Source organism: Thermobia domestica, chromosome 13 (assembly GCF_964235325.1).
Source record: "Thermobia domestica chromosome 13, izTheDome1.hap1.1, whole genome shotgun sequence".
Taxonomy (NCBI): Eukaryota; Metazoa; Arthropoda; class Insecta; order Zygentoma; family Lepismatidae; genus Thermobia; species Thermobia domestica.
This window is the reverse complement of record NC_137466.1, coordinates 153,594,626-153,610,696: the sequence shown is the minus strand read 5'-3', so window position 1 is coordinate 153,610,696 and position 16,071 is coordinate 153,594,626. Positions and strand designations below refer to the sequence as shown.

At 36.7% G+C, this 16,071-nt stretch overlaps 1 protein-coding gene across 5 annotated transcripts in view; it reads left to right on the top strand.

Annotated features, from left to right (window-relative positions):
- Window positions 1-16,071, top strand: part of LOC145668641 (uncharacterized) — a 44,194-nt gene that overhangs the window by 9,155 nt on the left and 18,968 nt on the right. For 2 of the 5 annotated variants that reach the window (XM_081736690.1, XM_081736691.1), the window contains 3 exons: window positions 10,132-10,242; window positions 10,941-13,532; window positions 15,491-15,607. In XM_081736690.1, the coding sequence (XP_081592816.1) occupies window positions 10,976-13,532; window positions 15,491-15,607 (2,674 nt within the window). In that variant the 5' untranslated portion in view covers window positions 10,132-10,242; window positions 10,941-10,975. The remainder of the gene's footprint in view (window positions 1-10,131; window positions 10,243-10,940; window positions 13,533-15,490; window positions 15,608-16,071) is intronic. The other 3 variants (XM_081736689.1, XM_081736688.1, XM_081736692.1) reach the window with 2 other exon arrangements.

Here is a 16,071-nt window from a genome sequence, read left to right as displayed (position 1 = left end):
ATCAGCATTATCCACCAGTAATGGTACTTCTTTAATTCCTGGCCAGCTGTCGCATACATTTGAGGCAAAAGTCTGTACTTCTTTTCCAAAAATTTCTTGTACTAATGGACGAGCAGCATTTATAATCGACTGTGCTGTAGATGCGGACTACGTAGTCTGAATGGAGTTGAGAATGCCGTCATCTTCTATGTTCAGTCGAACAGCTTCCCAGTTTCTGTTCCGACGAGTCGCATGCACATTATGATTTGTACGACACTGTAGCCTCTGTTCATCGTCCCTCACGTTGTCGCTAGCTACGCAGTCCTCCTTTCCACCGGAAAAGGGATTCTCCAACATTAAGGTCAGTTTCCTTAATGCTACATCTCTCCTATAAGAACATCAATCAGTAGAAAACCAGACCGTTAAAGAATATTCTGCATCTTCTGGAAGATACTGGTGATGTCATGCATGAGAACTGTTAGCTTAAACTGTATGGAATTTTCGGCCTACGCGTCTAACATTCCGTTGGCAGCAGCTCGATCCTTCTTCTCCCCTTCCATGACAATTACCTCCCAAACCATCTTGCATCGAGGAAAGTTGTGGAGTACGGCGACAATGAATGTATGCAAGTGTTCACCAAACCGTAACCTTGAAGTAGGCAAGAAAAGTATGGAAATTAGCCATTGTTTTGTGCAGCATTTTTGCTTTTAGTTTCGATGTTCTGAAATACATTGTAACATTTTTCAAACTTGACAGTCAATATGTCATTTCAGGAACAAAGTCCAACATGTCCTCCATTCCAAGATCAGATCTGTGGTAAACACACCAAACAGTAAGGATGTCGGCATCGATACTCTGAATCAGCAGCTCCTTGCTCTAAATCTTGCCGTTTTCTACCTAAACTTGCTAGGTCAGAACTGGCTATCGTCGCAACGCAAGGTGTTCCCCTAAAGTGTAAAAGTCCTTTTTACAATTTTTTATCAGAAATAATGAGTTTTAATTGTAACGAACCAAAACAGTGTTGTAAGCTAAAAATAAGTAAAAAAATTCACTTCATAAAAATTAAATATCCAAATAGCAAGTTGTTTTCTGTTATTTTTCTCAGACTATTCAAAAGATATAAAGCCAAACGTCATTTGGACTGTTATATGTGAGAGTTTTGCTTCAACCTTTCTATCTATTTAGTCGGTCTATTAATTTTCTCTGTATTAGAGTAGAATGAAAGTGTTAGCATCTCGAATAGATAAATGAGTACACGAAATGAAGGAAAGAGGATTTGAAATTTCAAGAATGAAGCTCTCCAATTTTATACCTACCCACAGAATACATATAGACACAAAACCAAAGTATATTGAAGTGATTTTAAACTTATAGTAATTCAAGTAATTTATTGTTCAAGTGCTCTTCCAGTAATTTAAAGATGTATTAAGTGCACTGGGTATCCAAACTGCTGGGCCTGGGTATCCAAGTGCTGGGCCTGGGTATCCATTTGGATACAAAAAGGTAGCTTAAAAAATGCCCTGGTGTAGACTATACAAATAACGATAAAAATATTAAATTTCAAGATTTAAAAGAAAACCTTCTCAACTGGAGAGAAAACCTTCAGGGCTGGAGAGAGTTCCAATTCAATAATCCTAGACGATGTTTTACTTTACCGGTAATTTTCATGTCAATGCTCCATCGGGAGTTCCTCAAGGATGTGATCTAGGTCCCCCGTTCTTTCTTCTTATAATTAATGATTAGAGCCCGGAAGTTTAGGCATTTATTTTGTGTAAAATAGGCAGGCGAATGGCATTTAAAATTTGACAAATAGGCACTAAAAGGCAAAAACAAAAGTTGTTACTTTCTAATACTCAAACATTACATTATATTTTTCTTTTTATATGAATATGTGTACAAAATGTTACTTACAGTGTATGCTGGTTGCACATGACTACAAGATGCTTCTTTAAGTTATCAACAGTCATACTTAATCGCCTGTCAGAAAGAACGGTTTTTACAATATAAAATGATCTTTCCAGTTCAACTCGGGCGTACATAAATGAAGCTATTGTAGATGGACTCATTTCAAGATCACACTTTTCACCGTTAAAAACATCACGAATTTTCAACATTTTTTGAAAGTCCTCGTTAGCTGCCACAACACGTTTGCACTTTTTATAAACAGCCAGTCCCTTTTCCTCCGGCACTTTTCCTAGCTGATCAACTGTTTCCTGAAAGATCTGTAAGGATGTTGGAAGGGTTTCACCTCTTTTCTTAGTTTCGTAATAGTCTCTGGCAACTTACCATAATGCACTGAAATGAATGCAAGATCACTGCTGAGATCTAAACAGCACAAAAGTTTTTTTACTTCGGAAATTGATGCAGCATCCTCTTCTGATAATTGTTCCATCACAGTACGGATCGTTTCCAGGTTGTTTGCATAGTACACTGCAGCTGAAATCCAGGTCCCCCGTCTCGTGATAATCGGCTGTGGAGGAAGAGGAAGCTCGGGCTCTATTTCCTTAAAAATCCGACATCGGGAAGGAGATTTCAGAAATATTTTTTGGGTGTTTGAAATTAGTTGTCTACTTTAGGGTACAACATTCTTATCTCTTCAGCGATTCTATGTATGCTGTGAACTAAACATGTGATATGAATCATGTTGGGGAACAGCACTTTCAATGCCTGCGCAGCTTTCTTCATGTACGGAGCAGCATCTGTAATGAAAAGAAGGACATCATTGTGTTGTGTTCCTTCTGGCCAGATCAGAACAAGCGAATTTGTGAATAACAGCTATTGATGAGCCATAAGCCTTTTCGAGCTCTTCTACAGTCAGAAGAAATGACAAGGATGAGGATGTTCCCATGGGTCCAATGATGACGTTGGCTAGGAATCTTCCTGTAGCCTCTGTCGTCTCATCTATCGAAATCCAAATCTTTTTCCCACAAACTTCGTCACGAATCTTTTGCAGAGTCTGTTCATAGCAAGCATTTAAATATGTTTTCCTTAGAGTAGATTCTGACGGTACAACTTCCTTCGTGTATTTTTCCAGGAAATTCTTTAGTGTCTTGTTTTCCAGCTTCCAGAAAGGTATTCCCAGTGCCATGAAAGCTTTGCATAGGTCAAAAGAAAATTGTGATTGTCTATTGTATGAACAAACAGCTGTTGTAATCAAGGACAATTTCTTCTGTCCCGTCATTTTCAAAGCAGCATCTTTATATTTAGCAGTATTCAGATGCTGATATACAAAGTATTTCTTGTCGTGATTAATTGCTTTGCCACATACTTTGCATAACAAAACTGCGCCATCGGTAGTAAACGTATCTGCATCAAATTCACGGACGTATCCTTGTAACTTACTGCTCAACGGTATGCTAAATTTTGGCATGATGCGGCCTTTTGTGCGTTCAAATCTGGAGTAAAGAATATTGCTCCGAATGCTTCGTTGATTGAACTTAGATATATAGACATAAAAAATAAACTATAAAATACAACAATATATAAAACTCTGTATAAGTATAAATATATACAATATTAAACTATATATAATATTAAATATATGAATATAAATTACATATAAATATGTTCACTCTTGTTCTTTTACTTCAATTTGTTCCAATAATTTATCCCATAGCTCATGTATTAACAGTCCACTTGTCCAGCTCATTAATTTGTCACTTTTTTCTTTTTTATCCTTTGTGTTTCCTTCCATTTCCTTATCATTGGTCTATCCTCCTATTCTAGCCCCTGTACACCTTCCCAATTTATATCATGCTCCGTTTCTTTAACATGTCTATATATGGCATTATTTTTTCTCTTAAGTCTCACATCATCCCTATGTTGTTTAATTCTCTCCTTAAGTTTTTCCCTATGTATATCATATCACAATCCTTACAAGTCACTTTATACACTACACCTTCATCTTTCTAACATATTTCCTTCGTTCTGTTTTTCACTTTCTTAATCACTTTCAGAATTCTTCTTCCTCCTTTTCTGTAGTTTTTACACCATCTCTTATAAGTAAGTTCTTTAGTACTTTGTCTTCTCCCCAATGCTCTCTATCCCGTGCCATTTGTTATCTTTCTCTTCCTTTCTCTCCCTTCTCCTTCCTTTCCTTCTTTCCTCTTCAAATCTATTCTTCCTTAACTTCTCTTTGTTGTACCGTTCTGCTCTAGTAGGTTGTGGAACTTCTCTATGTCCTCCTTCTTTTTCTCTTCTTCAGTATCTATTTCTTGTATTCTTCTCTCCATATTCCTTATGAAGTTTCTTTTGGTGCTGTAATCTTCATCACTCCTTTCGTGACAGTGAACTCCTGCCGCACATTCTTTCCTATACCACCTTGTTGTAAATCATCCATCTCTTCTCTCTATAGTCATGTCCAGGAAGTTTATAATGTTGTTCTTCTCCAATTCCATTTCCAGTCTTATTCCTTTCTCTTCATCTTCAATCTCTTTACGAATTTTTCATGTTGTCTCTTTGTTCCTCTCCATACTCCCAAACAGTCATCCACGTATCTGTAAAACAATATTAGGTTGTTTCCACCTTTTTCTATCACTTTCTGCTCCCATCTGTTCATCGCTATATGTTTAGTATTGACGTTAAGGCAATGTTTCCGAGTATAAAGAGGGATTACGTAGTGAAAGTCATAGAAGAAGAGTTAAAAGGGAAAGAAACAAAAGACTGGAAGAAAGAGAAAATAGTGAAAGCCTTGAGAGTAATATGGGAAGTATAGCTTTTGTACAATAGGAAACCAAGTATAAACACCAGTTTTGACAACACTGGACTTAATCTTGAACCTATATTTAATAGCGTGGAGTGCTTTGCACTTTTGTTCGAAATTCGATGACGGCTAGTGCGGAAAAGGTGCCATTGGTGCTATTTACTAATTTTTTAAATTATTATTATTGTTTTGGACAACCCCTTACCCGCCCCAACGGACTTAAAGTTTTAAAGTGTTTGGTTAGGCAACACGCACAACACCAATGGCAGAAAAGCTACTTGTGGTCGTTTTTACAGTTACCTAATGGCTATAATACAATTATTTTATTAAAAGAAACTTTTAGCAATGCCAGTAAATAATTTTAAAATGTTTATGAGTCAAGGTACAGTCATATTAGCTCAGTTGTTGGAATTAATGTCCAGATTTTGTTTGGAATGCCACCTTAACGATGATTATAGGCATAGCTCTTGATATAACACGATTTGTTTTTGGCAACCCTTCGCTTGTTATGTACACCGACAGCAAATGCCATCTAGCGGCAGGCTACACAACTTCGTGGTTGCTTACTTTGGCCACACTCTTCGAGCGTAGTCGCAACGTCCGGCTCTGTCCAGAAGATTCGCGCGCCTCCAGCTCGCCTCGTTGGCTCCAGAACCTACGCCGATGTTTCTAGAATATTCTCGCTCGAAGTTCGGCGGTGGTATAAATATTGCATACTTTGGCCAACCAATCCAACAGGCCAGTTTATTGCAGCTTAAGCTTTAACGGTTTTAGTTCGCTACTGTTTCTGCGAAGACAGAGAGTTTGTGCATTGTACCTAAAGTTATAGTCTTCTTAGTACGATACGATTCAGAGACATTTTGTATACTTTGGTTTCCAAGTTACGAAGCAATGGAAAGCAAGATGAAGAAAAAGCCTCATAGCAGTCCAATGGGAAAGTGTGAAACGAGGCTTATTTGGCACTCCAAGTGAAATATGTGAAGTGCAGTTACCCACGCACGCAGACGTTATGCGACATTATCATTGGTTTCGAGGTGGTGTAAGTGGTGACGAAAGTGTAACTAAATTACCAGTGACTGACATCTGTAAACTAGTTGGATAGAGAGTTGTACATATTTGGCGTAAAGCAAGCATTCCTGTGGTTTCAGAAAAGAGAGTTTTTGACATACTGAAAACATTTTATAATAAGTGTCGCACCAAGGAAAAACATTTCAGTCGACAACGACAAGAAGCAACACTTCGTGGTTTTGTTGCACACGCGGAAAAGTCTCTTTTTGATATTGCGTCTTGCAAATGTAAAACCGCCGAAGATTGCAACTGTGAGAGGACACGCAAGATTCCAAAACGAAAATTCAAGTTTCTTTTGGACCAGAGATCACGGAAAATGAGCATTGGTAACATTGATGTCCGAACAAGCAAATCTCTGCTAAAGAGGTTTTCCCGTAAAGTGAGCAGATTTAAAGAGCATACAACCAAGAAAGACGCTGGAAGTGTTGAAGCAAGTCCATCAGCTAGTGGGATTAGGCATAGGCACAGGTCAAAGATACTGGCGTCGTCAGGGGAATCCAGCGAAGCTGTTGAATCGGGAAGCACGTCGGGATCTGACTTCGAGCCGCGACCAAGAAGGAAACATAGCCTAAAGCGCATCTGTCTTCCAAATACAGCGGAGGCAGCGTTTAGAACTGGAGCTTCAGACAGACAGGTTGCTTTGATCGCTTCTGCCGTACTTCAGGACGCGAGACTCATAACGCCAGGGGACAAAAATCTTGTTGTTGACAGATCTAAGGTACGAAGAGGAAAAGATAAACTGGGTAAGAAGATCCAAAAAGGAAAGGCTCACCTAGGCCGGGCGATTACAAGTATCTACTTCGACGGAAAAAATTATGCAACTCTTGTGCTAGAAAAAATTAACGGCAAACTACGAAGACGAGAGGTTACAGAAAAGCATATCATAGTTCTATCGGAGCCCGTTTCAGAATACTTGGGTCATGCCACACCTAAGTCAGGCACTGGCAAGGATATTGCCGACTCAATATTGGAGCTTTTAGAGAAGAACCAGTACGACGTGTCAAGTCTTGAGGCAGTCGGCAGCGATGGTGAAGCCACGAACACAGGATGGGATAACGGCGTGATAAGTCACATACAAAGATCCCTAGGAAAGGAACTGCAGCATCTCATTTGCCTTCTTCATACCAACGAGTTGCCAATTCGACCCCTGCTTACCGAATTGGATGGTGGGACGACCGGACCTATTCTTTTTCCGGCCCCATCGGAAAGAAATTAAAGGATTGTGAACGTTCACCGATTGTCTCCTTTACATCCATTCTCGTTGAATGGGTGTCTGAAATAGAAACATCAGATGGTTTAAGCAGCGACCAGAATTATCTCTTTGAAATTTGTAAGGTTGTTGCTACAGGAATGTGTACTACCAATCTAGCAAACAGAAAACCAGAACCATTTTCATATTCACGATGGCTTACATTGGCCAGTAGATGCTTTGCCACTACATCAGTACTGATAAACCTAGTTCAAGTTTGTGTCTGCTTTGCCAGTACATTGTTAAAGTATATGCTCCCGTCTGGTTTTCAATACGGCGAAATCCTTCGTGCGAAATGGGCACCATGCATCTGTTTAGCATAGTTAAGGTATCACGTTTTCTGCCAGAAAATCTACAACACATAGTTCATTCTGTTCTACAATCAAACGGATACTACGCTCATCATGAAAACCTGCTGATAGCGATGACAGCAGATGAAAATCCGCATATTCGAACTAGGCTGGAGAATGATAAAAAAAAGTGCCGCAGCCAGAAGACTCTGAGATCAAGCTACCCACGTGACTTCATTATTCCGAAATTAAACTTTACAGCTGAAAATTACTACGACATGATTAATTGGCCTAAATGTCTAACAGAGCCGCCAATCACACGAAACATAACGGATCAGCAGCTTGAAGAAAACATCCGAACTTCAGCTACTCTAACAACAACATTCTCTTCCTATAGTCAAGCTGTGGAACGGACAGTGAAGCTGGTGTTCGAGGCAGCGTCGAAAAAGTGCGGCCAGAACGGAAGAGATATCTACGTTAGAGCCAAACTGAAGTCTAGAACAAGAATGCCCCGCTTCGAGACCAAGAAGAACTAAGTGACCTAAGGTCAAATGTCAACGTATGCCTACTGGGTGGTTGGGTGGGCAGAACTCGATGTGCAACCACCTCCCCGTGGTGAGTTCTGGGTTATTTTGCGGACAGAGCAAAATAAGCGAAGAGTTGCACAAAGAAAATCGTGTTATATCAAGGGCTATGCATATAATCGTCGTTAAGGTGGCATTCCAAACAAAATCTGAACATTAATTCCAAAACTGAGCTAATATAGCTGTACTTTGACTCATAAACATTTAAAAATTATTTACTGGCATTGCTGCAAGTTTCTTTTAATAGAATAATTGTATTATAACCATCAGGTAACGCTAAAAACGACCACAAGTAGCTTTTCTGTCATTGGTGTTGTGCGTGTTGCCAAACACTTAAAACACTATCCAAACACTTAAAACTTTAAGTCCGTTATAGTTTTTACACATTCAACGAACTCTTCAATCGAATAGAATGGATTTGCTATTAACCAATCATATAAGTTTCTTTTATAAACCTTGAACGGCAGCTGCTGTATAGAGACTGTTAGAGGTTGGGGCAGGGTAAGGGGCTGTCCAAAAAAATAAATAAAAAAAAAAATCAGTAAGGTCGATGCCACTAATGGCACCTTTTCCGCACTAGCCGTAATCGAATTTCCAACAAAAGTGCAAAACACTCCACCCTAATAGAATAGAATAGAATAGAATATTGTCATTGAGCTTTACAAGCAACAGACAACGTCCAAATGAGATATACATATAGGTATACAGGTCTGTATAAAAAAAGAGAAGAAAAAATAATCATAACATACGAATAATCAGTTGCTTGTTACTAGTATAATAAATAGCCTAATAATATTTGTAAATAGAATGACTCTGTAAATAACGATACAGTTTTTACACATTCAATGAACACTTCAATCGAATAGAATGGATTTGCTATTAACCAATCATATAACTTTCTTTTATAAACCTTGAACGGCAGCTGCTGTATAGAGGCTGTTAGCTTATTAAACAGCTTTGGTCTAAAACTAAGTAGCTATTTCTGATCTTCGATAATCTAGTAAAGACATCAATTTTCTTACCCCATCTAGTATTATATGTATGTACTTCGTCCCTCAGTGTCATACTAGCAAGGTTTTGCTTAGTGTAAAGTAGCACTTGATAAATATATAGATTAACTACCATCATTATCTTAAGCCTGATAAATAATGGTTTACAGTGTTCTTTATCATGCGTTCCAACAATAATCCTGATAGCTTTCTTTTGCAAAACTAGGACATCATGTGCTTGACTACCGTTACCCTATAGCAAAATACCATATCCAGTTATATTATGAAAAAATGCAAAATATGAATTTCTTAAATACTCATGGGGAATTGTATCTTTTAGTTTACTTAACAGAAAGAGCACTCGGGAGAGCTTGATACATACATATTTTACATGCTTTCCCCAGGTTAGTTGGCTGTCTATACATATACCAAGAAATTTAACCTCAGTTTCATCGTAGTTTTCTTTATCATTGCAGTGATTGAGACTAAAGGTTACTTTTTTTGTTTTGTCTCGATTAAGGACAAACCATTACTTTTAAACCATGTCGCTGCTTTTGATGGTGTGCCTTGAGCTTCCATATATACTTCTTCAAACCTTGTATTTATATTAAGTAGGGTAGTATCATCCGCGTATAGAATTGGTGTGGTATTAGTATTTAAAGGTAAATCATTTATCATTATTAAAAATAGTACCGGACCCAAAACTGAACCCTGCGGTACCCCGTATTTAACTTCTAATATGTTTGAATGCACATTGTTAACACTAACTATCTGTTTACGTTCATTTAAATAGGATACTTAGTCCTTCCTTAATTTTGACTAGTTTGTTCCCTATTGTACAAAACATATACTTGTATAAAGCAAACAGCCGTAATAAAGGGGAGACTGAATGAAAATTTTGAAATAAAGGATGAATTATCCTTATGGATTTTGTGGGACCCCACAGGTCTGACATTTTGAAACGGTTGTACCGAGAAAAATATTTGAAGTGCAAGTTGTTGGAATATTGTTAAGTGCTACTGACGTTTGTCAGTTTTCATTTGATTCTCCTTTCCATTTGAAATTTCTGAGTCCTCCACCCCTCTTTTCGAAAGATGGAGATCCTGCAAAAATTTAAACATTGTCAATATCTTTTCCCATGGCTATTTGTTATGTTCAATTATTCGTAAGGCTGCATGAATGGATTTTCCAGTCGGCTATTTCAGATGTAATGTAATGTAAACATTTTCTTGCAACGCCCTGTATTACAAATTTGTCGTTATTTTCTCAGGTGCAACGGTTAAACCCGAGCTGCTGACAGGCTGTGAACAGTGTGCTAGATGAAGTGATGGAAGCGACAGACAGGCGGCAGCCGTTTGTCTAATTTGGCTAAACAAACTAGGTAACTGGCAAACTCATTGGCACAACAGGCAAACTGGCAAACTCATTTAGCTAAACACCCACTGGTGGACCAAAAATTTTTTTTCTTGGGGCACAAGCGAGTCCAGGCGGGGAGGGCACAAGCGCGTGGTCCTCTTTGCACTGTTTTGAAGTTTAACTTTGTGCCTCCTTTACGAGTCTTTCGGGAGGGGTGTTCGGATCCAGGTCTGGAACCGGTTCCTAAGATCGGTTTCCGGATCCAGATCTGAAACCGGTTTCGGAACCAGGTTTCCGGATCCAGGTCTAGAACCGGTTCTGAAAACTGGTTCTCCCAGAACCGGTTCCGCCGGAACCGGAACTTTGTGGCCGTTCTTAGTGTAGAGAAGTTGGTTACAAATAATTTTGTTTAATGCAAATAAGGAGTTCAGGATTGAATTTAGATTGAGGTTAGCTGGACGAGAGCTGGACCAAAATTCTAGATGTTTTCAGTATGTAGGAGGTATCCTACCAACTCTGAATCTTAAACACTAGAAGCAGATGACATGTCGATACTATGACATTTAGACGAAGCAGATATTCCTTTTAATTTAAATTTCTTTTTCTCTCTGATTCCTTCAAAAACCTAAAGACAAAACCCGTCGTTGCTGTTTGCAGAGATAGACGATTTTATACTATATTATTTATAACAAGATAAATTAATTTCTTTATTTTAACTTGCAGGTTGCTACTAAAGGTGAATTGTTAGAATAAACACAATGCATACACATGGATTGCATAGGAATCATACACATACAGTGCATAAACATGTGTCAAATGATCAGGTTGATCAAATTCAGAACAACAAAGAATTACTGTCAAGCAACCAAAAGGAAGAATATTCAGATGGTGTATCTAAAATTGACTGTGTAACTGAGAAATCAAATCATGTCGCACAAAAGCATGTATCTGCATGTTTATTCGAGGAAAAAGTCATGCTAAATCAACCTTCCAAGACACCATCAACCACAAACGAGAAAAGATCTGTAGATTCTGAAGTCAAAAAGTTAGCTAAAACGCTTACCGTTTGCAATCGATCATCTGAAATTAACCCAGAACAATTAAATTCTGATAGACAAGTTGAAATAATAGAGAATTTAACCTCTAAATGGAAAGACACAGAAAGAGAAATAGAGATCTTTAAATCTCAACTAGAGAGCTTGAGTGAGATCGAACAATATAAAGAGCAATGTGAATTTAAGATTCAGAATATAAAAGGTAAATGTAAAGAACCAAATGTCAATCAGAAACATCCGGAAAGTGAGCTGGGGTTAACAGAAAAGAAAATTAAAGAAAGAGCAATTGACACTCACAAATGCGTACAAAATTCGAAAGATGAATTTCAAATTCAGTGTGAAATGTACACCGACCAGCACAGTATAAACGAACTGTGGGAAAAGTACTTTCGGGATATAGGGAGGAAACAGATGGAAGAAAGTGTTAAAATTCGGGATGAAACAGCTCAACTTCAAACAAAGGAAATACAAGAGAAAAAGGAGATTGATAAGTTAAAAACAGAATTAGCAGCCAGATGTGGGAAACAGATGTACGACAAGTACAGTTACGACGAACAGTGGAAAAAATATTTTCAGGCTATACAGAAGAAACAGATGGAAGAAAGTGTTAAGATTCGGGATGAAACAGCTCAACTTCAAACAAAGGAAATACAAGAGAAAGAGGAGAGTGATAAGTTAAAAACAGAATTAGCAGCCAGATGTGGGAAACAGATGTACGACAAGTACAGTTACGACGAACAGTGGGAAAAGTACTTTCAGGCTATACGGAAGAAACAGACGGAAGAAAGTGTTAAGATTCGGGATGAAACAACTCAACTTCAAACAAAAGAAATACAAGAGAAAGAAGAGAGTAATAAGTTAAAAACAGAATTAGCAACCAGATGTGGGAAACAGGAACTAAAAAAGGATAGAATGAGAAAAGAAATAAATAAGTTATTAGGGAAAAGAGCATTAGAAATGAATGACTCACAAAATAAGTTCCCAAAACATTTTAGAACAGTGTCTCTAAGACAGGAAGAGAAACACTTCCTTTTATCACAAGGAATGAACATCGATGCCCAAACGAAACAAAAGAAAAAGAATTCTCATAATTCAGGTGCAAAAGTGATGTTAGCAACTCCAGAGGAAGAGGTATTAAGAACTAAAATAATGAAACAATTATACAAAATATTTGAAAATTTTCAAGCCCAAACAGGAGCAATAGGAACTAAATTGCCTCAGTTACTACGAAACAAACTGAAAGAAAAACTAGATGAGTACGAAGCTCAATTTGATCTCAACCGAGCAGAAATGTTAAAAGTGTTAATAGAGAAATTACAATGCCCTTCTTTTCATTCACTCGAGTTTATGAAACTTGATTCACCAGAACAAACGGAAAAAGACGATAAATCAAACATAGAACGGACATCAGAACCTGTACAGGATGAAACACGAACCGTGCAACAAATACAAATATTAAATAAAATATTATTCATCATAGGAGAGGAAGGAAGCCAAGTTGAAAATGAAATATATATGTTACTAAATACCAAGAAAGATAGTACGGCTAGAAAAAAATTAGAAAAGAAACTTAAAAAATTAGGTAAAAAGCGACTGAAGCAGGTTCTTACATTTGTCAATGAATTGCAAACTAAACTTATCTTTTTATTCCAAGAAATTAAAATTGACTTGGCAAAACAGGATCGAGGTGAAGGGGGTTTTCAATCAATACTAGAAACATTAGAAAAGTCATCATTAAGAAGAGATGAATCTAACAACTTGTCTGTGTTACCAGATTCATTGGAGAATGGAAGAAAAACATTGAAAAATAAATCAGGAAAAAGTCGTAAAAGCGAATCTGGATTTCCAAATATGTCAGCAGAAAATTTGGAACACGAGTTTTCCCTTTTAACTCTAGAAAATCAAGTAGTAGTTAACAGCTTAGAAGCAGCATCGGAACAGCACCAACGAGCAGAAGAGGATATTATGGCACTAGATGCAGCACAAAACAATCCTACAAAAACTCTAGTTCCAAACACCAACCACCTTGAAGATTTAAAAGTGTTGGCGTTAAAACAAAAGGATTTAGATAAAAGTTTCCAATTTTCATCGTCATTACAAAGAGATACTTGTGATCTAAAGTATAAAATGATGATACTAACCAACTTATATCATATGGCCAAAGAAAAAAATGCGATTTTGGAAGCTGAAGTGAAGAGGTTGAAGCGTGAAAATGACACATATAAGAAGAGGTTGCACAATAAAGATGTGGAACTAGCAGGTATGAATTTAATCACCCATAGCAGGCATGTACAATAAAATAGCAATATCAAAATTAAAACGTTATTAATAACTTATTATATTTTACATAGTTTGCGTTTTCAGTCTGTAGGAAATTAAAAATAATGCGATATGTAAGTGAATGATGTTGATGTTGTTCTTTATATTTAAAAAAATAATAAGGAAGTCCTAGAAAAAAAAAGTTAAATATATTTGGCGTTGTTCACCTCTATCAAACTCTCATTGGCGTTGTTCACCTCTATCAAACTCTCATTGGCGTTGTTCACCTCTATCAAACTCTCATAGAACGATCCGAGATCGAACTCAAAACCATTTGGAGATGATTGCTGAGTGCATCTATCTACATATACACGTTGATTACTTTTAAAGATGTGTATATTACGTAGCAGCAAATAGATTTTTAATAACCAATGGTTGCATTCGTTACAAATACTTACTTACTTAGTTATTCTTTGGTGCTAGAGCCCGATGTGGACCCTGGCCTCAATGATTTCATCTAGTCTTTTCTATTACTATTTTTCTCGCTCCATCCTCTCACTTTCATGATCTTCAAGTCCTCCATCACATCGTCAAGTCATCTCAGTTTACGTCTTCCTTTTTCCCTTTATATATTCTTTTTGGCATCGACGTGTCCTTTATGCCTTGATATATCTTACAATATTATTTCTTCCTATTAATATGTCTAACTCCTCATTGTATCTTATGCGCCAGTTTTCATGTTGCTTACTGGTCCATAGATTTTCCTTAGCGCCTTTCTCTCGAATGTTTTCAAGCTCACTTAGTCTTTCCTCGTCAAAACCCATACATCTCCACAGGCCTCACGAGTGTTTTGTACATCAGTATTTTGACCGTTCTGCAAATTAATTTACTTCGTAAGAGATTGAGATTCGCTTGACAAGCTTTGTTTCTGAGTTGTATCCTATCCTGTGTGCAAATCTCAAATCTATTGTTTTTATCTTTTTTTAATCTATAATCTTTTCCAAGTGGCGAAAGCATTATACCCCTTCAAATCTTTACATTCGTGACAAATAGTAAGCGGAAAACGCAATAAAGATCTTTAATACATGCAAAAAGATAAAAGTAGAGAAAAATAATCAGTATAGACATTAGACATTATAGACCAAACACGGCGACATTTTTCTTATGGGAGAACGAGAAGGGGCGATAAGTTATTTGAAAACAACTAGGACAAGCAAATACTAATATTAAAAGGTAAACTAGCTTAGTTATTTGAGATGGTACGAAAGAATTAGGAACATAATTACTTCATTATTAATATAGAATTCTAGCTGATATTTCCTATATGGTGAAAGATTCTATTGTTCAGTTAATATTAATTCCGGGAAAACAAGCCGAGGGTCTGAGAAAGTAATTTTAAAGGAAAGAACTCCAACCTTGCTATTACTTATTTTACTGTTAATTATTTAAATATATTTACAACAGTAAATAAGGGTCTCCTAATTAATAATGTATTATATATGTAAATGTATCGTTTTTGGATAGCGTTTTTCTATCCCTTTCAATATGGCGACAGTCATGGTTTCGTTGAGAACACTACTTTTCTTTCTTGTACGCGCCAAAAAATGGCCTATCACAAACCAAAACAACTGCAAATCGTTGAACGAAACTTACATAATCACTGCACGCCGTTTCGAAGCATAAAATTAATAGGGGGCACTTCTACATCGATTTTGATCAACCCGCACAATTGTGTTTCCCCGTGTTAAAAGGGTTATAGTATTCAATCAATTGCAACTTTTTTTTTTTTTTTTAAATGAAAAATGAAAACAAAATCTTAGTTCTTCACAACAGGTTTAAGAAATGAAATGAAATCTTTGAATTTTAACGTCCAACAGGTTTAAGAGTTTAATTATAAAATTAACCTTTCAAAAATTGCCAAAACTCAAGAACTAATAATATATTATTAATTTGATACAGGTAATCAAAAATGCACTCAAAATAGTATCAATTATTTAGAGAAGCAAGATCTGAGGGACAAAACTAGTGAACTGGAAGAAGAATTCTCTAAAAAGAAATTAGGCGTAGAAAAGTTGGGTAAGAATATCTCAGAAGTGATATATGTTCTGTCTTGATTATATTTTGTTATGCGTTTTTTTATTGCTGACACATAATAGGATATTCCAGAAAAATGATTTCAAATGCAGTATGTTGAAAATCGAATTTATAAGCTTTAGGAAATCAAATTTATAAGTTTTGTTTATAGAATCAAACATCTTTTTTCAATTAACTAATTTCAGAAGTACTATTAATAATTTGGCATCAGTATTATGCAGACACAAGGTGCACCCACATATAGAGCAGTGTCGGCAATTCAGAAAGATAAGACCTTCACTGCACATTGTACAAATTTAGGAACATACACAGTCGTTTTAACTTAAATGGGTAAAATTTGCTACGATCATTTATATGTTAAATAATACTTTACTATGCGTTTAAGCTGTTGCCAATCCTTACATATCTCGCTGAAATATCTGCTGTAAATGTTAAAGATATGCTCC